The 21,232-nt window shown below is 65.0% G+C and overlaps 2 protein-coding genes across 2 annotated transcripts in view; one reads left to right on the top strand and one right to left on the bottom strand.

The window, feature by feature from the left end:
* The window catches only part of HSPG2 (heparan sulfate proteoglycan 2), a 40,766-nt gene extending 25,710 nt beyond the window's left edge, over nucleotides 1-15,056 (bottom strand). The window contains 30 exon segments of the mRNA XM_039565586.1: nucleotides 185-325; nucleotides 785-852; nucleotides 934-992; nucleotides 1,087-1,173; nucleotides 1,243-1,370; nucleotides 1,459-1,541; nucleotides 1,544-1,605; nucleotides 1,714-1,910; nucleotides 2,247-2,423; nucleotides 2,494-2,657; nucleotides 2,721-2,826; nucleotides 2,828-2,868; nucleotides 2,958-3,106; nucleotides 3,791-3,812; nucleotides 3,815-3,847; nucleotides 3,850-3,933; nucleotides 4,723-4,854; nucleotides 4,929-5,048; nucleotides 6,183-6,365; nucleotides 6,972-7,097; nucleotides 7,307-7,336; nucleotides 7,339-7,395; nucleotides 7,398-7,465; nucleotides 7,902-7,960; nucleotides 8,046-8,155; nucleotides 8,575-8,658; nucleotides 9,430-9,558; nucleotides 14,512-14,578; nucleotides 14,774-14,847; nucleotides 14,996-15,056. Of these exon segments, the coding sequence (XP_039421520.1) occupies nucleotides 185-325; nucleotides 785-852; nucleotides 934-992; nucleotides 1,087-1,173; nucleotides 1,243-1,370; nucleotides 1,459-1,541; nucleotides 1,544-1,605; nucleotides 1,714-1,910; nucleotides 2,247-2,423; nucleotides 2,494-2,657; nucleotides 2,721-2,826; nucleotides 2,828-2,868; nucleotides 2,958-3,106; nucleotides 3,791-3,812; nucleotides 3,815-3,847; nucleotides 3,850-3,933; nucleotides 4,723-4,854; nucleotides 4,929-5,048; nucleotides 6,183-6,365; nucleotides 6,972-7,097; nucleotides 7,307-7,336; nucleotides 7,339-7,395; nucleotides 7,398-7,465; nucleotides 7,902-7,960; nucleotides 8,046-8,155; nucleotides 8,575-8,658; nucleotides 9,430-9,558; nucleotides 14,512-14,578; nucleotides 14,774-14,847; nucleotides 14,996-15,056 (2,901 nt within the window).
* Nucleotides 15,057-17,023: 1,967 nt separating this feature from the next.
* CELA3B (chymotrypsin like elastase 3B) lies at nucleotides 17,024-20,428 on the top strand. Its single transcript, XM_039565807.1, has 8 exons — nucleotides 17,024-17,239; nucleotides 17,316-17,392; nucleotides 17,475-17,572; nucleotides 18,258-18,392; nucleotides 18,467-18,603; nucleotides 19,402-19,547; nucleotides 19,627-19,779; nucleotides 20,346-20,428. The coding sequence occupies exons 1-8, from the start codon at nucleotides 17,197-17,199 to the stop codon at nucleotides 20,361-20,363; spliced, it is 807 nt and encodes a 268-aa protein (XP_039421741.1). The 5' UTR covers nucleotides 17,024-17,196; the 3' UTR covers nucleotides 20,364-20,428.
* Nucleotides 20,429-21,232: the final 804 nt, after the last annotated feature.

The following is a 21,232-nucleotide window of genomic DNA, read 5'->3' as shown; positions in this document are numbered from 1 at the left end:
CCACACGGTGTGGCATGACACGGCACAGGTGACATGACATTGTGGCACAGCATGGCACAACATGGCACTACGGTGGCACGGCACAGCAAGCCATGGAATGACACATCAACACAACGATGAGACACGGCATGACGTGGTACAGGATGGCACGGTCTGGCACAGCCTGTCCCGGGCCACAGGGTACCTGGTGGCGGTGCCAGGCGGAGCTGGCGCAGGAGCGGGACAGCCCCATGCAGAAGCAGGGCAGGCAGCCCGCGGGGTTGGCAGCACTCAGGTGGAAGGTGCCAGCGGCACAGGAGTCACAGAGCCGGCCACGGACGTTGGGCTGGGGGCACAGGGCAGGCAGGGGTCAGCGGCGCAATGGGGGGACTGGGTGCAGTGGGTGGGATGGGGGCTGGGGGCATTGGTGGGACTGGGTACCCCAGGGACCAGACTGGGTGTCACAGGGGTCAGACTGAGTGTTATGGGGGACTGGAGTGGGTCCTGCTGGAGGGTTGGACTGGGTGCCATGGGGCAGGAGGTGGGGTCGGTGCTGGGTGGATTGGACTGGGTACCCCAGGGATCGCACTGGGAGCTATGGGGGACTGGGACTGGTTGCCTCAAGGGCTCTGAGTGGGGGCTGGACTGGGTGCTATGGGGCACAGGTAGGATGAGTGTTAGGGCAGGGACTGGGTACCTGGGACCAGACTGGTGCAGTGGGGGATGGCAGCATCCAGCCCCCCATCGCCCCCCCACTGCTGCCCCACAATATTGCCCCACTGTCCCCCCAGCCCCCTGCCCTCACCTTGCAGCGACAGGTGCCACCTGCCTCGTCCTGGCCCCCGCGGGCATCGCACTTGACGAGCTCCTGGCCTGCGGGCAGCGAGGATGAGGGTGGGGGGTCACCCAAAGGTGCGGGGATCCCCCCCACCCCCGCCAGCACCCCCCACTCACCAATCGGGGTGCACTTGCCACCCGGCTGGATGGGGTCTCCCTCATAGCCCGGGGCGCACCTGTGGGATGGTAGGGGACGGTGGGTGGTAAGTGGGTGATGGGTGGGGGGGGTTCTCAGGTGGGAGGGGTTACAGGGAGGGACCCCCCACCCACCTCTCGCAGCGGCGGCCGGCGTATCCAGGGGCGCAGGCATCGCAGGTGGCCTGGCCATCTGTGTCCAAAAAGCAGGACTCCGAGAACCTGTGGGTGACAACAACGGTGATGCCAGGGTGGTGACATCAGGGGCTGGTCCCTGGGGTTGGCACCCACCTGCGAGACGGCTCAGTGTAGGGACAGGGACAAGGGTGACAGGCAGTGGCTGTGCCCTTGGTGGCATCGCCAAAGAAGCCAGGTTTGCACTTCTCGCACTGGGGACCCTCTGTGTTGTGCTGGCAGCTCTGGGAGGGGGACACATGTCACAAGGGAGTGGTGACCCTGAGCTGTGTCCCTGTCCCCTTGTCACCTCATCAACCCCTCACTCCTTACCAGGCAATGCCCAAAAACGGGGTCACAGGTGCTGGAGTGGCCGTGGCAGCCGCAACCGGAGCAGGTCCCCAGGTAGGGTCCCTTGTCACACGCTCAAAACGGGGGGCACAGCGCTGGCACGACAGCCCTGTGTAGCCCACGGGGCACCTGGGGACACAGCAGTGTGATGGTGTGTCTTGGGGTGACACAAACCAGGACACAGTGGCATCACAGCAGTGGTGGCACTGAGCCCGTGACCTTGCTGCCAGCGGTCACCTGCACTCCTCGATGTCGCCGGCCGGCCCCAGGCCGGTGTCCGCAATGCTAGTGATGTCCATGGCCACGTCGCTGAGCCCCACGCTGGCCATGCGCCCGTCATACACTGCCCGGATGAAGATGCCCTCCAGCCCCTGCAGCACCAGCAGTAGCAGCTCCCGGCTCACTGGCACTCCCTGCTCGTCCTCCCAGTGGTCCTGCCGGGACGGTGACAGCAGTGTCACAGCAGGGTGATGGTAATGCTGGCATCACCCACCTGCCACCACTGGTACCACCCACCTGCCACCACCAGCACCAGTGCCCATCATCAGCATCATCGCTGCCAGCACCACCCACCCATCAGTATCTCCTTCCCAGCACTGGATTCACCCACCTGCTACCACAACACCCACCCGTCTCCACTGGCATCATCCCCCCACCACCACTGGTATCATCCACCCACCACCATCATCATCACCCACCCATCACCAGCCTCACTCACCCATCACCACCGGCATCATCTCCCCACCATCCCCATCCCCTCTCACACCCACCTCGGTGAGGGGCACGTGCCGCTGGTTGAGGACGTCTGGCTGGGTGTCACCAGCACGTGCCCGCAGCTGCCGCCCGTGGCCCCGCAGCAGCACGTCGGGGTGGGCAGTGGGCTCAGGGGGCCCCCGACCCAGCCGGTACCGCACCCCGTAGCTCAGCGCTCCCCCGTAGGCATCCACCTGGCAGCACAGTGGGCTGTCAGCAGCCGTGCCACTGGTGTCCCCAGCCCTGAGCCCACCCTGGCATCACCTTGTCCCCAAGGAAGGGCTCTGGCAGTGCCCAGAAGGCATCGAGTGCCAGGAAGCGGCGTGACAGGTCTAGGAGCTGGAATTCCTCAGTGCCCGCATCCACGTGGAGTTGGGTGGCCGAGAGCACGGGTGCGGATGGCGCTGCTGGCACTGTCACGTTGACACCTGCAAGGAAACACTCAGCCCCTGGTGTGTCCCCTGCCCCTGTCCCTTGTCCCCACAACTCACCCTTGAAGTCGTTGGGGCGGTTGAAGCGCAGGTGGAGGCGGTGGCGGTGGCGGGTGGTGGCGCGGCAGGAGGTGGTGACGCCGAAGCAGAAGCAGGGCAGGCAAGCGGGACGTCCCTGTCACCTGGAAGTGACCCTCGGGACATGGCCCTGTGGGAAATGAGACAGTGGGTGATGGTGACAGTGCCACGGTGGGGTTGGTGGCATGGGGAGGGGAGGGGAGGGAAGGGGCCGCTGACCGGGGTGGGTGACGGTGAGGATGCTGTCGGGGATGCCGAACACCATGCCCAGGGTGTTGATGGCCTCACAGGTGTAGGCGCCTTGATCAGCTTCCTTCACATCCCGGATGGTCAGGGTGCCCTGCCCAGCCTCGCTCACGATCGACACCCTGCGTGGCACATTTGCTACCCAGAGCCTGGCACAGACAGAGCCCGGCACGCCCGGAGCCACACACACCCCATGCCCAGCACACGGCACAGCTGGGGCTCTGCACACCCAGCACACCCAGTGCCCCACACACCTGGCACCCAGTACACCCAGTACCCCGCACACCCAGGGCCTCACACACCTGGCACCCAGTACACCTGGTGCCCCACACACCCAGTGCCCCACCCCAGCAGAGGAGCCCATTCCCTCTGCATGACCCCCTCACACCCAGGCCCCGCCCCAATCCCAAGCCCCTCCCATTGTACAAGCCCCGCTCATCACAGGGACCCCGCTGTTCGCCTCGCCCATCTTATCAGAACACCCACCCAAAGCCCCGCCCACAGAGAACCACACCCCGCCACAAACCCCACCCCATGGAAGCCCCGCCCACCAAAGCCCCGCCTGTCACAAGCTCCTAGCCCCGGCCCCAAGCCCGCCCCAAGCCCGGGGCTCCCAAGCCCGCCCCAAGCCGCCCTCAGCCCCAAAACACAAACCCCGCCCACACAGGCCCCACCCAAATGGAAGCTCCGCCCATCGTAGACCTTACCCAATCACAAGTTCCCTTCCCAGAGTAAGCCACGCCCCTTCCTCCAACCCCTCCAATCCACAACCAACACCCCTTAGGCCCCGCCCCGGCCCCGCCCACCTGTGGCTGCTGGGGGTGTGTCCCAGTTCAGGCGCCAGGTGACGATGGGCGTGGGACACCGGTGGCCACACAGGTGAAGGTGACGGTCTGGCCTGGCACTGCCTGCACCGACTCCCGCGGCAGCGTCACCACCTGTGGGGGCACTGCCACCGCCACCCAGTCACTGTCACCGTCACCGGCACCACCCACACCTCGCAGCACCCCCGGGGGACAGGGATACTGCCACCGCCACCCTGTCATTGTCACTGCCACCGGTACTGCCTGCTCCGTGTGGCACCACTGGAGGATGGGGACACTGCCACCCCAGACCCAGCTGGGGACAGGTTCTTTGTCACCATCACTCCAGTCCAGCTTGGGGCCAGGGTCCCTGATACCCAACCTGGTTCTGTGACATGTCCCCAGCGTGGCACCACCTGGGAGCAAGCTCCCAGCACAGGGTCCCCAGCCGAGTGCTATGTCACAGAGTGCCTGGGGACAATGTCCCCAACACGGTGCCATGGCACAGGGTCCCTGGGTGCTGTGTCCCCTGCCTGGTGCCATGAATGTCCCCAGGATGGTGTCATGCCATGGGGTCCTTGGGTGCAACGTCCCCAGCCCAGCACCATGGCACAATGTCCCCAGGCACAGTGTCACCAGCCTGGTATCATGACAAAATGTCCCCAGCCCAGGGCCATGGCACAAGGTCCCTGGGCAGTGTCCCCAGACTGGTGCTACAGCAAAGGGTCCCTGGCTCAGACACAGTGTCCCCAGCCCTGTGTCCCCAGGACAGCCTGGGCACATGACAGGATCTCTGGGCGCACTGTCCCCATCCCAATGCCACAGCGCCACGTGTCCCCACAGCTTGCACACAGCATCCCTGGCACAGCATCCCCAGCCCAGCCTTGGTCCTCATGTCCCCTCCTTGCTGAGCTGTCCCCTGCGGTGTCACTCACCACATCCAACCTCGTCGCTGCGGTCGGGGCAGTCGGGCTCCCTGTCGCACTGGTAGCTGGCACGGATGCAGCTCCCGCTGGACACGCACCGGAATTCCGCTGGTCCACACACCGCGCCGGGTGCCTTGGTGGCTGTGGGGGGTCACGGCACCATGTGTCAGCTGTGTCCCCATGTCCCCACGCGCGTCCCGAGCCCCCGTACTCACGGCAGTCGCTCTCGTCAGAGCCGTCGCCGCAGTCATTCTCGCCGTCACAGCGCCAGAGCTTGAGGGCGCAGTGCCCATTGTCACACTTGAACTCATTGGGCTCGCACGGGGACGGGGTGCCTGGGGGTCATGGGGGAAGTCAGCACCCAGAATCCCAGAATCCCAGCATCAGGTTGGAAAAGACCTTTGAGATCATCGAGTCCAACCTGTGACCCAACACCACCCTGTCACCTAGACCATGGCACTGAGCGCCACATCCAGGCTTTCCTTAAACACCTCCAGGAACGGTGACTCCACCTCTCTGGGCAGCCCCTTCCAATGCCCAATCACCCTTTCCATGTAGAGCTTCTTCCTAAAGTCCAGCCTAAACCTGGTGCAGCTTAAGGCTGTGTCCTCTCCTGTCCCTGTTCTCTGGGAGCAGAGCCCCCCGGCTGCCCCCTCCTGTCAGGGAGTTGTGCAAAGCCACAAGGTCCCCCCTGAGCCTCCTTTGCTCCAGGCTTTCCCAGCTCCCTCAGCAGCTCCTCACAGGACTTGTGTTCCAGACCCCTCACCAGCCTTGTTGCCCTTCTCGGGACACGTTCCAGCCCCTCAGTATCCTTTCTAAACTGGGGGGCCCAGAACTGGACACAGCACTTGAGGTGCGGCCTCACCAGTACCCAGTACAGGGGAAGAATCCCTGCCCTGGTCCTGCTGGCCACTCCACTCCTGATCCAGGCCAGGTGCCATTGGCCTTCTTGGCCACCTGGGCACAGCTGGCTCATGTCCAGCAGCTGTCCATCAGTGCCCCCAGGTCCCTTTCCACCTGGCCACTGTCCAGTCACTGTCCCCAGCCTGTAGCGCTGCAGAGGTTGTTGTGACCAAAGTGCAGGACCCGGTCCTGGATTCTGCCCCTGGATCCAGCCTGTCCAGGTCCCTCTGCAGAGCCCTCCTATCCTCCAGCAGAACCACACTTGCACCCAACCCGGTGTGGATCTCAATCCCCTCACCCAGACCATCAATACAGACACTGAACGGGACTGGGCCCAGCACTGAATCCTGGGGGACACACCTGGTGACCAGACACCAGCTGGACACTGCTCCATCTCCCCGCACCCTCTGGGCCCGGCCACCAGCCAGTTCCCAGCCCAGCAAAAGTGAACCTGCCCAAGCCACGGGCTGCCAGCTTCCCCAGGCGTTTGCCGTGGGATGCAGTGTCCAAGGCTTTGCTGAAGTCTGGGTAGAGCCCCCCAAACCCTCGCTGCCCCCAGGACTCACCACAGGCGTCCTCGTCGGAGCCATCGGCGCAGTCACGCTCTCCGTCGCACAGGTAATCCCGGGGCACGCAGCGCCCGTCCCTGCAGGCGGCCTCGCCCCCCGGCACCCCCGGCCGCAGGTTTCGAGGGGCGTGGGGTGACGGGGTGCAGGGGGAACGCCGGGGTGGTGCCCACGGGGACGGTGCTCAGCGGGCGCGTGGTGGCCGGGCGGGCGGTGCTGGGGAGTGGCCGTGGGGGGCTCTGGGGGAGATAAAAGGGGGGTTATGGGGGGATTTAGGGGGAGTGGGGGTGAAGAGGGAGCTTTTGGGGGGGGTTGGAGGGGAGGGGTGCAAGGGAGGTTTATGGTGGGGTGTAGGGGTAAAATGGGGTGCAGAGGGGTTATAGGAGGGAAAAAGGGGAGTGAGGAGTGTTTATGGGGGCATAGGAATAAAACGGGTGTGGGGGGATTAAAGTGAGAAATGGGGGTGCAGGGGGGTATAGAGGGGTATATGAGGGAAAAGGGGGTGTGGGAAGTGTTTATGGGGTGCAGGGGGGGTTGGGGGGAAATGAGGGTGCAGTGGAGTGTAGAGGATATATGGGAAAAAGGGGATGCAGGGAATGTTTATGGGGCTGTGGGGTAAAAAGGGCACGGTGGTTAAAGGGGGAAGTGGGGATGCAGAAGGAGAGGACAGGAGGGTTATAGGCAGAAAAGGGGGTGTAGAAGGGGAGTGACGGGGCCATGGGGTGGGGAATGGGGGGCAGGGGGGCCGGGGGAGGCAGAGGGGGTTCCAGGGGTGCCGAGCTGCCTCACCACATCCCTCCTCATCAGAGGCATCACGGCAATCGGGCCGGCGGTCGCAGCGATATTCCAGGGCCACACAGTCCCCGCTGCCACAGGAGAACTCCCCCACAGTGCAGGCACGTGGCTGGGGGGTCACTGTGGCCAGGAAGGGGACACACGGTCAGGGGGTTACCCAGAAACACCCCCCCACCCCAATTTGGTCGGGGGTTGACACACGCCAGGACGTGAGAGCCAGCAGAGTAATAGGGGTTGGGATGTGGTGCTCTGAGCCCCCCCACCCCAAACCGCTCCAGAGCACCTCAAAACCCCCTCAGGCTCCCCCCCAAGCCCTCCCCTAGGCTCACCGGCTCCCAGGCGGCGGAACTGGAAGCCATGGGGGAGGTGAGGTAGGAGGCGATGGAGCCGCCGGCCAACAGGTCCCGCAGGACCCCCCGAGCTGCACCTCGTCCCCATTCCCCTCTGAGCCCACATCCAGCTCCACGAACACATCCCCATCCAGCTGCCTGGGAGACAAGGGGTAAGCACCCCAAAATAGCCACACTGCACCCCCAAATCAGCCCTGAGCCTCCAAAGTGTCCACATTGCACCCCAAGAAATCCCCATCACCTCCAATCCACCCCATCACCCCCAAAACCTCTCTGCCCTCCCAAAAGCCCCTTGTTCCACCCCAAAACTTAGTCATTGCACCCCAAAATCTCCTCACTGCACCCCAAAAGCCCTTCATTGCATCCCAAAACATCCCTATCACCTCCAACCTTCCCCATCACCTCCAAACATCTCCATCATTCCCAAAACCTCCCTGCACTCCCAAAAGCTCCTTGTTGCACCCCAAAACTTCCCCAGATGACCCCTTGCTCCCCCAGCCCCCTCTGCGCCCCCTGCTCTCCTGACCCTCCAAAACTCTCTGGGCCCCCCAGAGCCCCCAAACCCCCCACTCACTTGATGAAGACCACACTGACCACCTGCTCCCCGGGCACTTTGTAATACTCTGACTCCAGCTGTTGGGGGGCAGAAAAGGGGGATCAGAGTGTTCCCTTGGGTGCCCTCCACCCCCAGCACCCCCCACCTCCCCCCAGTCCTCACCGTATCCACCACGGCCTCGGAAATCTCCCGAAATTCCTCGGAATCAGGGTCCTCCAGCCGTGAGCTGTAGTCGATGCTGCGAGTGAAGTTCACCAGCGCCCGAAAATAAACTGGGGGTGGGGGGTGTTAGAGTTGGGGGTGGGGAGTCAAAACTGGGGGGTGGCACCTACACACCCAAAAAATCCCCCCTGTGACCCTCATCCAGCTGTGACCCCCCCATCCAGATGTTCCTCCTGTTTGCCAGCTGTGCCCCCCTGTGTTTGGGATCCCACCCAACAAAGCACAGCAGGAAGAAAAGTGGGGGTGCAGCAAAGGCAGGTCCCCAAAAGCTGTCACTTACTGATTGGGGGGTCGTCCTCGGCTCGGCCACCACCATGCCCGCGGGCGCGGGGCGGGGCCCGGGCGCTGTCCCCAGGGAGGAGGAGGAGGAAGAGGAAGAGGAGGAGGAGGATGAAGAGCAGACAGAGGTTGAGAGCGGTGCCAGCAGGGACCAGCCCGGGGCCAGGTGCCATCCGCAGTGTCCCCTTACCGGTGGGTGCCAGCCCGCTGTCCGGAGCTGGGGTCACGACTGCCGGTGGCCAGGGGACACCACTGCCGTCCTCCCCGCTGCCATCTGCCATGGGCACAGCGTGAGGGTGGCACCGTCCATGGGGACCCCATGTGTGTGGTCACGCACCCAAGGTGACAAACACCCACGGGGACACCCACCCTCGGTGACACCCACCCGGTCATGGTGGCACCCAGTGCCACATTTGCCACCAAACGCCACCAGATCCCAGTGCCATCCATGACAGGGACAATGTGGTGGCACCAGGGGGGCATTCACACGTGTGACACACCCCCATGGTGGCACACACCCATGGTGGCAACCAGCTGGTGACATCTTACTGCCAGATGCCACCAGGTCCTGGTGCCATCTGCTCTGGGGACAACATGGGGGCACCCAGGGCTGTATCTACCCATGGTGACACCCATTCATGGTGACATTCACCCAGGGTGATGCTCACTCAGTGCCACACTGGCACTAGATGGCACCAGGTCCTGGTGCCACCTGCAATGGGGACAGCACAAGTGGCATCCAGAGTGGCACCCACTTATGGTGACACTCACCCAAGGTGGCATTTTCTCACCCAGTGCCACTTTACCACCAGATGCCACCAAGTCCTAGTGCCATCTGCTATGGCCACAACGTGGTGGCACCAGGGTGGCACCCACTCATGGGACACCAACCCACAGCAATACCCATTCAGAGTGACACCCACCCCTGGTGGCACCGACCCACTCAGTCCCAGGTCCCAATGCCATTAGCAGCGAGGACTCTGCAAGTGGCACCCAGGGTGGCATCTGGACCCACCCACCCTGGTGCTCCCCGGGGTCCGCTCACCTCCGGAGGCCACCAGGTCCTCGTCATCTGACAGGTGCCGGTAGTAGCGCCGCCCCTGCGTGTCCCCGACATGATCGGCCACCGTGTCCTCGGGAAGGCATCGGCCCAGCCGCGGGCGCCGCCGGTGACCTGGTGGATGGGGCCACCATGGGATGGGGCCACCCGCGGGACACGGCCTTGCGGGTGCCCAGCCACGTCACCCCGGGGGGGGGACAGGGGTGGGCGCGTGGCTGTGCGGTGGCGTCACCGGGAAGAGGGAGCGGGATGAGCTCATCACACCCTCCGCATTCCTGCACCGACCGGCCCGGCACCGAGACCACGGCACCGGGGCCCCAGCACCGGGGCCACCGGCACCGGGACTCGCGTGTGCGGCACGGGGGCGTGTGCCAGGGAGCCGCGGCGTGCACACGCGTGTGCAGCAACACGGGAAGTGTGTGCATACACGTCTACACTGCTCCACGTGTGCACTGGCACGGGGTGTGCTCGGTGACACGGGGACACGTGTGTCCACTGCCACTCGCAGGAAGGGACACGAGGACGCGTGTGCTGTGGGTTCGCACCGCGGTGTGCACGCACGGACACGGGAACAAGCATGCACGGTGACACACGACTGCACCAGGACGTGAGCGTGCACTGCCACATGCGTGGCCTGTCTCGGCAGCGCGCGCGCGCGCTGACACGCCGCCGTGCACGCGCATTTGCACGCTTTGTGCGATGCCCACACCCGGCCGTGCACGCGCGTTTGCACCACCACGCGTGCGCACCACGCGTGACCCACGGCAGGCGCCCGCAGGTGACAGTGCACACACGCTGGCACCGCCACACCCGCACCCCGACACACGCGTGTGCCCCAGCTGGGTGTGCCCCCGTGCCCGCGGGTCCGTGCACACGCGTGTGCGGCGCCGCGGTGCCCCCGCCCCGGCCCCGGCAGGAATCCGTCGCAGCAGCACTTTGCTGTGCAAACAAGCGCCGGGGGATTAGGCGAGCGCTGGGGGGGACGGGACACGGGGGAACACGGGGAGACAAGGGGGGGACACAGGGGGGCACACGGGGCACGCGGCCGCACGCCCGCACGGATGGGGGGACCCAGCACCCGAAAGGGTCTGGCTGGGGAGGCCCCTCGTGGGTGCCCAGCCCCCTGTGCAGGGGGAAACTGAGGCACTAGGCCGTGTGTGCTGGGGGGGGGCCTCTGCTGCTCCCCACATGTGCACTGATTGTGTGGGTGCTCAGCCCCACATCCCCACACGTGTACCCGGCGAGTGGCTGCTCTGTCGCTGCCCCCACACCCGCACCGAGCCCGCGGGGCTCAGCCCCTGCTCCCTAGCCCCGGTGCCCTGGGATCGCCCCCCACTCGTGCACCGAGCCGCGGGGGCTCAGCCCCGGCGCCGCAGCCCCAGCCCGGCCGGCGGAAGGGCAGCTGCGTGTCGGGTGTCCGGCAGTGTCCGAGCAGGCTCGGGGACAATCCCCCTCTCCGGTTACCGGAAGCCTCCCCGCGCCACGGCCCCGCACCCCCGGACGCCTGGGCCCCCCGGACACCCGGGTCCCCCCGCTGCCGCCGGGGCACCGCGCCCGGCCGGACGCCACGGCCCCGCCGCCGCTCACATTTTCCACTCCCCGGCCCAAATCCTGCCCGCACCCTGGGGAAAAGTGGGGGGAGGGGGCCGAGGAAGAGGAGGGTGAGGAAGCACCACCCTGCCCACCTCCCGCTCCCAAACTGCACCCCAGACTGGGGGAACACCTCAGACCCCCCCCTTATTTGGGCGTCCCCAGCCAATGTGGATGTCGTCCCCCCCAGTCCGGATGTTCCCCCGCTAAAATCTAGATGTGGCTCCTGAAATCTTGAAGTGGCCCCCAAATCTGGATGTGCCCCCCCCCGTTAATTCATCCGGGCGAGGAAGAGGAGGTGACGCAGCACAGGAATAATAACCGGGGGGGTTATTAATAGCCGCCCCCCCCGGCTTATTGTTCCCCCAAGGTCATGTGAAAAGGTGTTTCCCCCCCTCCCCAAAAAAACCCTCCTCTCCCCTCCCGGGGGTCCCCAAGGACTGAGCCACCCCCAGTTTGGGGGATGGGGGTCACCCCAGGATTTGGGGGGGCTGCCAGCGCAGCTGGCGGGATGCTGGTCCCGGGGGGGGCACAGGCAGCTGCTCTCCCCCCTCCCCCACTGCCGCCCCCGGGATTTGGGGGTGAAGCAGCTGCGGGGTCAAAGCCACAGCCGGGGAGGCAGGGGGCCCCAAATATGTGCCCCCCCGGCTGCATTCCTCCCTGCTGGCATTGCCTAATTTATCCCGAAAGGACTTGGACTGGGGGTGGAGGGGGGCGGGGGGGGGGGCGGTGCAGTCTGGGTATTTTTGGGGTAAATGGGTTTTGGAGGGGAGTACTTTTTTTTGGTGGGGAGTGAAGCTGGGGGATGATTTCCTGGGGGAGACTGGTTGGGGGGTGATGGGTTTTGGGAGGGAGGTGGGTTTTGGAGAGTGGAGGTGAGTGGGGGGGGTTTGATGGGTTTAGGGGGGGAAAATGGATTTTTGGGGGAAGGGATAAGGGGGTTTTGGGAAGGGAGATGGGCTCGGGGGGAGATGGATTTGGGGGTGGAGATAGTTTTCTTTGGGGATAGACAGATTTTTTGGGAGGATTTTTTGGGGGAGTCGATTTTTTTTGCGGGATAACAAGTCTTCTTGGGGGAGTGTTGGGTTTTGATGGCGAGGGGGAAACCCAGGAGCGCTGGCAAGGACCCAGCGTCTGAGCTGACCTTCCTCCCCCCCTTCCTCCTCCTCCTCCTCCTCATCCCAGCCGGGCCATCTTTGGCCATGGGAGAGAGCCCAAGGCAAGAGGCCATGTGCGCGGCGGGCCCAAGGGTCCCCAAGTACCCCCAGCTAGCCCCAAGTATCCCCAGGTGGCCCCAAATGTCCCAGGTGGCCCCAAATGTCCCACGCCCCCAGGTGTGACATGAGCCTCTCCAGCAGCGCGGGGCCCCCAAAGCAGCCTCGGCCGTGCCCCCCTCGTGCGTGCCCCGGGCACACGAGTGTGCAAGAGCGCACTCGCAAGCGGGCGGGTGAGCGTGGGGTGCCCCCCCCCTCCCCAGCCCTTCCCCCCGGGCACGGTGATCTTATCGCACATTCCTGCTTCGCCCTCCCTTCCCCCCACCCCCAATTAACCCTTCGCAGCCCTTGGGGGCGGCACCCCGTGCCCCATCCCACGCCGGACCCCTCCGTGGGGCGCGTGGGACCCCCCCGTTTGTAGGGGGGATGTATGGCCCAACATCCCGGCGAGGGGGTTATTGGGGTGCTCGGCCCCAGATCCCCCCCTGTGCCTCAGCAGAATGGGGGGTGGGGGGTTGTAAAGTGGGGATCCCCCTCTTTGTCCCCGCCAGCTCCCCGGCCGTGGGTGGGAGCCCCACGGGAAGGGGGGGCCGCGCTGCCAGCATGGCCCCGAGCACAAGGCCCCCTCTGTTCTCCACCCCGGGCACCCGCCCAGCCCCAAACCGCCCCCTGCCCCCCCACCTCGGCCCCCCCCCCATCGCCATCACCCCCGCACCCCACTCAAGGACCCCCCCGTAAATCGGGAGTGCGCAGCCCCACGCGCAACCCCCCCCCCCCCCGCACCCCCCCGGGGGGCACCCAGAGGTGTCACCCCCTGCCCCACTGCCCCAGCAGGGTGGGGACCCCCCAGGGGCACCCCCAGACGCAGCCCCCCCCCGGGGGTATTTTGGGACGGTTATTTTTAGGGTGACCGGCGCCGCCATCACCCTTTAAATTTAGCTGGGGCGGGGGATGGGGTGGCGTAGGGACGGGGTGGGGGAACACCCCAAAAGCAGGATGAGCCGTTATGGGTGACCTCCACCCACGGTGGGGTGTGGGGGCAAGGGGGGGCTGGACCACCATGGCTGGCTTTGTGGGGTGATGGGAACCATCCCCACCCGGGGGTCACGGGGGACCCCAATTCCCTGAAGGAACAGGGAGGGGTGATGGGGACCCCCCCGACTGGGGCACCCCACATGGGGTCATGGGGACCCAGTTCCATAGGGGTATAGGGAGGGGTGACCCCATGTACCCCCAGTTCCTGGGGACCCCAAGTCCCATAGGGGACAGGCAGGGGGACCCCACACACCCCATTCCCAGGCGGGACAGGGCATGGGGAGAGGGACCCCACCTCTCCTTCGGGGGGACACTGCAACTCCCAGATGGGACAGAGTGGGCCCTGGGGTCTCCACGTGACTCTGGTACAGGGGGGGACCCCCAGTCCCTTAGGGAGGGGGGGTGCCAAGGACCCCTGGTACAGGGGGGACACCCCAATCCCTTCAGGAACAGGGACCCCCACACCTCCTTGGTGTCCTGGGGGACCTCAGTTCCAATAACCCTGGGATCCCTGCACCCCCTCTGCACACGTGGAGGGACACCCCAATTTCCTGAGCGGCCGGAGCACGGTGCTGGGCCTTGCACTGGGGGGGGGGGAACCTCGATTCCCTTCGGGCACAGCAAAACTCCCCCAACTCCTTGAGGGGACCCCAACTCCCACAAGGATCCCCAAATCCTTCAAGAGACACAAACTCCGTGGGGGACCCCCACTCCTACAAGGATCCCCAACTTCGGGGAGGAGGTCCTAACTCCTCTAGGGGACCCCAACTCCTTCAGGGGATTCCAGCTCCGTGGTACCCAAATCCTTTAAGGGATCCCCAAATCGTGTGGGGACCCCAACTCCTTTAAGGGCCCCAAGTACTTTAAGGGATCCCAAAACCCAAAACGGGGGGATCACAACTGCTCTATGGAATTCCCGCTCCGGGGACCCCAACTCCCGTGGGGGACCCCAACTCCTACAAGGAATTCCAATTCCCGGGTCCCTGATTCCTTTCGGGGATTCCAGCTCCGCGGGGGGACTCCAACTCCTACAGGGGACTTCAACTCAACAAGAGACCCCAAGTCTGCGGGTGGAGACCCCAACTCCTTTCAGGTACCCCAAATCCTTTAGAGGTCCCCAACTCCTTCGCGGGACCCCAACTCCGGGGCCGCCAACTCCTTCCCGGGACCTCCCAGCTCGGCGGGGGGACCCCAACCCCGCCCCTCCGCGCTCCCCGGCCCCACTCACCCCCAGGAGGGTCCCCAGCAGCAGGAGGTCCCCAGCGCCGCCGGGCCCCGCCGCCCCATCGCCGCTCCTGCCCCGCTCCGGCCCCGCCGCGATCGCTCCGCTCGCTCCGCTCCGCTCCGGCCGCCGCGCCGCCCCGGGCCCGCCCCGCCCCCCCCGCCCCCCCGGCCCGCGGGCGGGGCCACGGAGCGCGCGCCCACGGGGGGCGCGGGGGGGCGTCAGCGGGACACGCGGGGACACCGGGGACAGCGCTGGGAACGCGCACCGGGACACGGACGCGGGGGAGCGTCAGCGGGGACACGCGGGGGCGCGGGGACACCGTGGGACAGCCCTGGGAACCTGCACGGGGACGTGGACACACGTGGGACAGCCCTGGGAACCTGCACGGGGACACGGACACACGTGGGACAGCCCTGGGAACCTGCACGGGGACACGGGGATATGAGGGACAGCCCTGGAAACTTTTGCAGGGACACGAGGGACACACGGGGGTACACGCGGGACGCAGGGACCCCGTGGGACAGCTCTGGGGTCTTGCGCTGGGACATCCCTGGGGACACCCCTGGGAACCTTTACAGGGATACGAGGAAGTTGCGGGGGGGCACGGGGAGCAACTCTGAGAGTTTATACCGGGACACGGGGTGCGTGGGGACACCCCCGGGAACTTTTAGGAGGGCACGGGGTGCGTGGGGACACCTCTGTGAAGTTGCACATGGACACACGGGGGTGAGTGGGGACACCGGGAGACACGGGTGGTCACCTCTGGATACTTCTCCTGGGACACAGGGGTGCGTGGGGACACCGTGGGACACTCCTAGGAACTTCTATGGGAACACAAGTGTGGGGGGAGAATGGAGGTGCACCTCTAGGAACTTCTATGGGGACAAGGGGTGCAGGACATCATGGAGCACCTGTAGGAACTTTTACGGGGACAAGGGGTGTGTGGGGACACAGGGTCACCTCTGGACATTTGCAGGAGGACACGGGGGTGCGTGGGGACACTGTGGAGCACCTGTAGGAACTGTTATGGGGACACGGGGCGACATGGGGGGTCACCTCTGGGAGCTTTTACAAGGACATGGGAGCGCATGGGGACACCTTGGGACACCCCTGGGAACTTTTACAGGGTCATGGAGGTACGTGGGGACGCTGGAGGGGCACGGGGGACTCCTGTGGGAACTTCCACGAGGTTTCTGGGGTGCGTGGGGACCCCACAGCCCCGCGAGCACGTGGGGAAGTTTGGGAGCAATGTGGGACACAGGGGGATTTATAGGGACTCTGGGAGTACCAGGGGGGTGTGGGGGCTATGAGGCACCAGGGGTGTAGGGTAGAGGGGGACCATGGGGGCACAGGGGGCTATAGGGGCTATGGGGGTACTGGGGTGAGGGGCTATAGGGACACTGAGGTTTACAGGTCTATGGGGGGGCACCAGGGACATAAGGTGATATTGGGGGGGGGCTATAGGGGCGCAGGGAGGCTGTGGGAGCTCTTGGGGCACAGGACAGTATAGGGGTATATGGGGAACACAAGAAGCATGGCAGAAATAGGGGGGCTATGGGGGCACAGGGTTTACAGGGTCTAGGGGGGGATTATGGGGGCTATGGGTTCTGGGAGGGGGTTGTATATGAAGGCCAGATATATGTATATGTGGGCTACCAGGGGCATAGGGCATATGGGGGGCACAGGGGCTATGGGCTCTCGGAGGGGGTGTATATGGGGGCCATAGGGGCTGTAGGGGAACATGGGGGATATGGGGGTCACAAGGATCGTTGGAAGGGGCTGTGGGGGGTAGGGGTGATAATGGGGCTATGTGGGCATGTGTGGGCACAGCTACCCCTGTGCTATGGGGGCACAGGGGTAGTTGTAGGTGCTATGGGGTCTAGGAGGAGGGATATATGGGGCCATATAGTCCATGGGGGCTATAGGGGCTATAGGGGCCAAATGGGGATGCACCAGGGGCATGGGGTCTATGGGGGGCACAAGGGATGGCTATGGGGGTCCAGGAGGGGAGGACATTGAGGCACTGAGCCCATGAAGGCTATAGGAGCCATATGGGCACACCAAAGGCACAGGGGGTATGGGGGGACAGGGGTGGTTATAGGGGCTTGGTGGCTTGGGGGCTCTGGGGCCCAGGGCAGGGGAGGATATATGGGGGCCAGAGGGGCCTGAGCGGGCCACCAGGGGCTCAGGGAATATGGGGACTATGGGGGGCACGGGTGGTTACGGTGACTGTGAGGATACAGGGGGGTTGTAGGGACTCTGGGAGGCACGGAGGTTACTGTGGGGGGCACTGGGGTGGTTGTGAGGGCTATGGGGCACAGAGAGGTTAGGGGGCTATGGGGGCACAGGGGGTGGGTCATGGGGACTAAGGGGGGCACAGGAGCAGTTAGAGGGACTGTGGGGGGCACAGGGAGACCAGAGGGCCTGTGGGGGACGTGGGACACTCGCGGGGTACACAGAGGGGTACAGAGGCAGTAGGGAGCAGCAGGGACAGGGGGGTTTGGGATCTGTAGGGTCCCCGCTGGCCGGGTGCCGGTGCCACGTCCCCCCAAGGCCAAGGTTAATGTTTAACACCCCCCCAGCCCCCAGCTGGGCACCGGGTGCCCATTCCCAGGGGTGCCCTTGGGTGCTCCCGATACCAGCGGGGATTTAAGGCTGGCGGGTGCCCGGGACGCCCACACTTGAGCCATGGCTGCGATGCTGAGCCTCGTCCTGCTGCTGGTGGCTGGCGGTGAGTGTCCCCTGACCCGCTCCGTGTCCCCAGGCTCGGGTGTGTGCTCGGTGGGTGACGGTGCCGTGCCCCGCAGGTGTCCGCGCCGCGGTGCTGCCGGACTCCCGGGTGGTCAATGGGCAAGATGCGGAGCCCTACAGCTGGCCCTGGCAGGTGAGGGGACAGGGGCACAGGGGAACGGGGTGGTGGCACCCGTGTGGGGGGACGGTGGCACCCAGCGGTGTCTCCCCCCCAGATCTCGCTGCAGTACGAGCGGGACGGGACCTTCCGCCACACCTGCGGGGGCACCTTGATCGCTGCCAACTGGGTGATGACGGCCGCGCACTGCATCTCGTGAGGGCTCCGGGGCTGGCGGTGCAGGGTGCAGGAGGGGTGCTGGTGTGCAGGAAGGGGTGCGGGGTGCAGGGAGGGCTGCGGAGAGCTTCATGGAAGGGATGCGGTGTGCAGAGATAAGTGTTGGGGGGCGGAAATGGGTGTTGGACGCAGGGATGGTTGTGGGGTGCAGAAGGGCTTCAGAGTGCGGGGATGGGTGCAGGGAGGGGTGCAGGAGAGAGGGAAAGGTGCAGGGGGGTGCAGGGAGAGAGTCCTGAGTGCAAGAGGGGGTTCTGGGAGCAGGGAGGGCATTCAGGGTGCAGGGATGGGGTTCAGGGTGCAGGGATGGGGTTCAGGGTGCAGGGAGGGGTTGCCACATGCATGGAAGGAGTGCCTGGATGGGGTGAAAATGCAAAGTGGGCACAGGGATGGCGTGCAGTGCAGGATGGGTGCAGGAAGGGGGCTCAGAGGGCAGGGAGGTGAATTGGGTACAGGGTGGGTGCATGGGGAGGTGCAGGGCGGGGGGTTCGGGTGCAGGAAAAGGTTCAGGGTGCAGAGAGGTGAGTTTGGGTGCGGATTTGGTGCATGGAGAGGTGCAGGGAGGGGATTTCGGGTGCAGGGCAGGGAGTTTGGTGCATGGAAGGGTCCCGAGTGCAGGAGGGATGCCGGGGGGGCCGCACCCGCTGATCCTCCCCTTTCCTGGCAGCAAATCCCGCACGTACCAGGTGGTGGTGGGCGAGTACGACATGAGCACCGGGGAGGGCCCCGAGCAGCGCATCCCCGTGAACTCCGATGACATCTTCGTGCACCCCAAGTGGCTCAGCTTCTGCGCGGCCTGCGGGTGAGCGGGGTCCCTGGGGGGCTGGGGACCCCGTGCCGCCCCCGGCGACCCCTCTGACCCGTGTCCCCGCGCAGCAATGACATCGCCCTGCTGAAGCTGCAGCGCCCGGCCGCGCTCTCGGCGGAGGTGCAGGTGGGGCGGCTGCCGCCCGCCGGCTCCATCCTGCCCAACGGGTACCCCTGCGTGCTCAGCGGCTGGGGACGGCTCACCAGTGCGTCCGGGGGGCGGCAGGGCGGGCGGGGACGGGCGGACACGGAGGGGTGGGTGGGGAGGTGGATGGAGGCATGGAGGGATTAATGGGGAAATGGATGGGGAGGTGGAGGGTGGGGTGGGGATGCAGAAATGGGGAGAAGGATGGGGGATGGATGGGGAGATGGAGGGATGGCTGGGGACATGGGTGGGGAGGTGGGTGGAGGGATGGGTGGAGGGATGGTGAAGGGTTGAAGGGATAGATGGGGAGATGAATGGGAAGATGGAGGGAGGGAGGGAGGGAGAGAGGGAGGGAGGGATGGTTGGGGAGATGGTTGAAGGGATGGCAGGATGGGGAGATAAGGGAGGGTTGGGAGGAGGGAGAGAGGAACAGATGGAGATGAATGGGGAGATGGATGGATGGATGGATGGATGGATGGATGGATGGATGGAATGGATGGTGGATGGATGGATGGAATGGATGGATGGAATGGATGGTGGATGGATGGTGAATGGATGGATGGATGGTGGATGGGTGGTGGATGGATGGTGAATGGACGGATGGATGGATGAGGGATGGATGGATGGATGGATGGATGGATGGATGCATGCATGCATGCATGGAAGGATGGATGGATGGTGGATGGGTGGTGGATGGATGGTGAATGGACGGATGGATGGATGATGGATGGATGAGGGAGGGATGGATGGATGCATGCATGCATGCATGGAAGGATGGATAGATGGTGGATGGATGGATGGATGGATGGATGTGGGATGGAGGGCCACGGGCAGACCCCAGGGTGCTCTGATCCCACAGCTGGGGGGTCGCTGCCGGACCGGCTGCAGCAGGCGGAGCTGCCTGTGGTGGACTATGAGCACTGCTCCCAGCCCGACTGGTGGGGGGCCCTGGCCATCCGCCACACCATGATCTGCGCCGGTGGTGCCGAGAAGGCCGGATGCAACGTGGGTACCGTGCCAGGGCAGAGGGGGTACCATGCCGGGCTCCCCTGTGGTGCTGACCCTGCCTCGTCCCACACCCCAGGGCGACTCTGGGGGCCCCCTGAACTGCCAGGCCGAGGATGGGACCTGGGAGGTCCATGGCATCGCCAGCTTTGTGTCGGCCCTGGGCTGCAACGCCCCCAAGAAACCCACCGTGTTCACCCGTGTGTCTGCCTTCGAGGACTGGATCGCAGAGGTGCGCACAAGATGCCAGGGAATGGGATTCCGGGTTGTCAGGGTACAAGGGCACCAGAGAACTGGGATATCATGGTGTTGGGGTGCCAGAGAATTTGGCTACCATGGCGCTGGGGAATTGGGATGCCGTAGCAGGGTGCTGGGTACCAGGGGTCTGGGGTGCCAGGGCAATGGGGTGCTGGGTGCCAGGGCAATGGGGTACCAGGGCTCTGGGGTGCTAGGTGCCAGGGCACCAGGGGGCAAAGGGGGCAGGATGCTGAGCCGCTGGTGTGCCATGGTGCCAGGGTATTGGTGTGCCAGGTTGTTGGGGTGCAGAGTGTTGGGGTGCCCTCATGCTGGGGTACCAGAGGACAGGGCTGTCAGCGTGCCATGGTCCCAGGTTACCAGATGTCACCATGCCACAGTGCTGGGGCAAAAGGGCTCTGGGGTGCTGGGCACTAGTGTGCCAGGCTCTTGGGGTGTTGGGATGCCATAGTGCCAAGGTGTTGGGGTGTTGGGTTATTGGAGTGTTGGGGTGTCAAGGTGTTGGGGTACTGCCCTCCCCCCTTAGAAGCTTCTCCCTTCCAGACCATGAGAGACAACTGAGCGTGGCAGCATCCTTGTCATTGACCCCCCGGCCTGGCACCGGGCAAATAAAGCACCAACAACTGGTACCAGTGTGTCCCTGTGCTGGGGAGGGGTCTGGGGGCAGCAGGGGCTGTGCCATCACCAGTGAATCGTACTGGGAGCACCCAGATGTGCACAATGTCATGGGGATGGACACCCAGAGACACGCCAACGTCACAGGGATAGACACCCAGTGATACTCAGACACTGTGGGGATAGACACTGAGGGGTGCCCAGACACCACAGGGATGGACACCCACAGACACCCAGATCCCACAGGGATGGACACCCTCAGACACCCAGATCCCATAGGAATTGACACCCACAGACACCCAGATCCCATAGGGATGGACACCCACAGACACCTAGATGCCATGGAGATGGCACCCTCAGACACCCAGATCCCATAGGGATGGGCACCCAGGTGCCACGGGAATGGGCACTCTCAGACACCCCGGTGACACAGGGCCAAGCACTCCAAGGTGCCCCGTGCCATGGCACCCTGCTGCCAAAGACACCCCAAGACACATCAGTGCAGTGGCTCTGGGTGCCCTGAGGACACAGGGATGGCCCCGGTGCCCGTCAATGGGCACCCAGTGACGTCCTGTCCCCCACGGGGCTGGGCCCCCCTGAGGCTCCGGGATGGCCCCCTTGGGGTGCCCCAGGGCCGGACGCCCATGATCGTGGCCCTCCTGGCCTGGCTGTCGCTTCGCAACCGCCAGCACCAGCGCGTGACCAGCGAACAAAGAGCCCTTTCACGGTGCCCCCCCGTGCACCAGCACCCTGGGACCCCCCAACGGGGCACCCCAGGCCCTCCCCCCACCCTGGGACCCTGCAGCCATGGGTGC

Source organism: Corvus cornix, chromosome 27 (assembly GCF_000738735.6).
Source record: "Corvus cornix cornix isolate S_Up_H32 chromosome 27, ASM73873v5, whole genome shotgun sequence".
Classification (NCBI taxonomy): Eukaryota; Metazoa; Chordata; class Aves; order Passeriformes; family Corvidae; genus Corvus; species Corvus cornix.
This window is presented reverse-complemented; position numbering and strand designations above follow the sequence as displayed.

Coding starts and splice junctions, on each gene's coding strand:
- CELA3B (XM_039565807.1), top strand. CDS start 17,197: ATGGCTGCGATGCTGAGCCTCGTCCTGCTGCTGGTGGCTGGCG. Junction 17,393..17,474: donor CCTACAGCTGGCCCTGGCAG/GTGAGGGGACAG, acceptor TCTCCCCCCCAG/ATCTCGCTGCAGTACGAGCG. Junction 17,573..18,257: donor ACGGCCGCGCACTGCATCTC/GTGAGGGCTCCG, acceptor CTTTCCTGGCAG/CAAATCCCGCACGTACCAGG.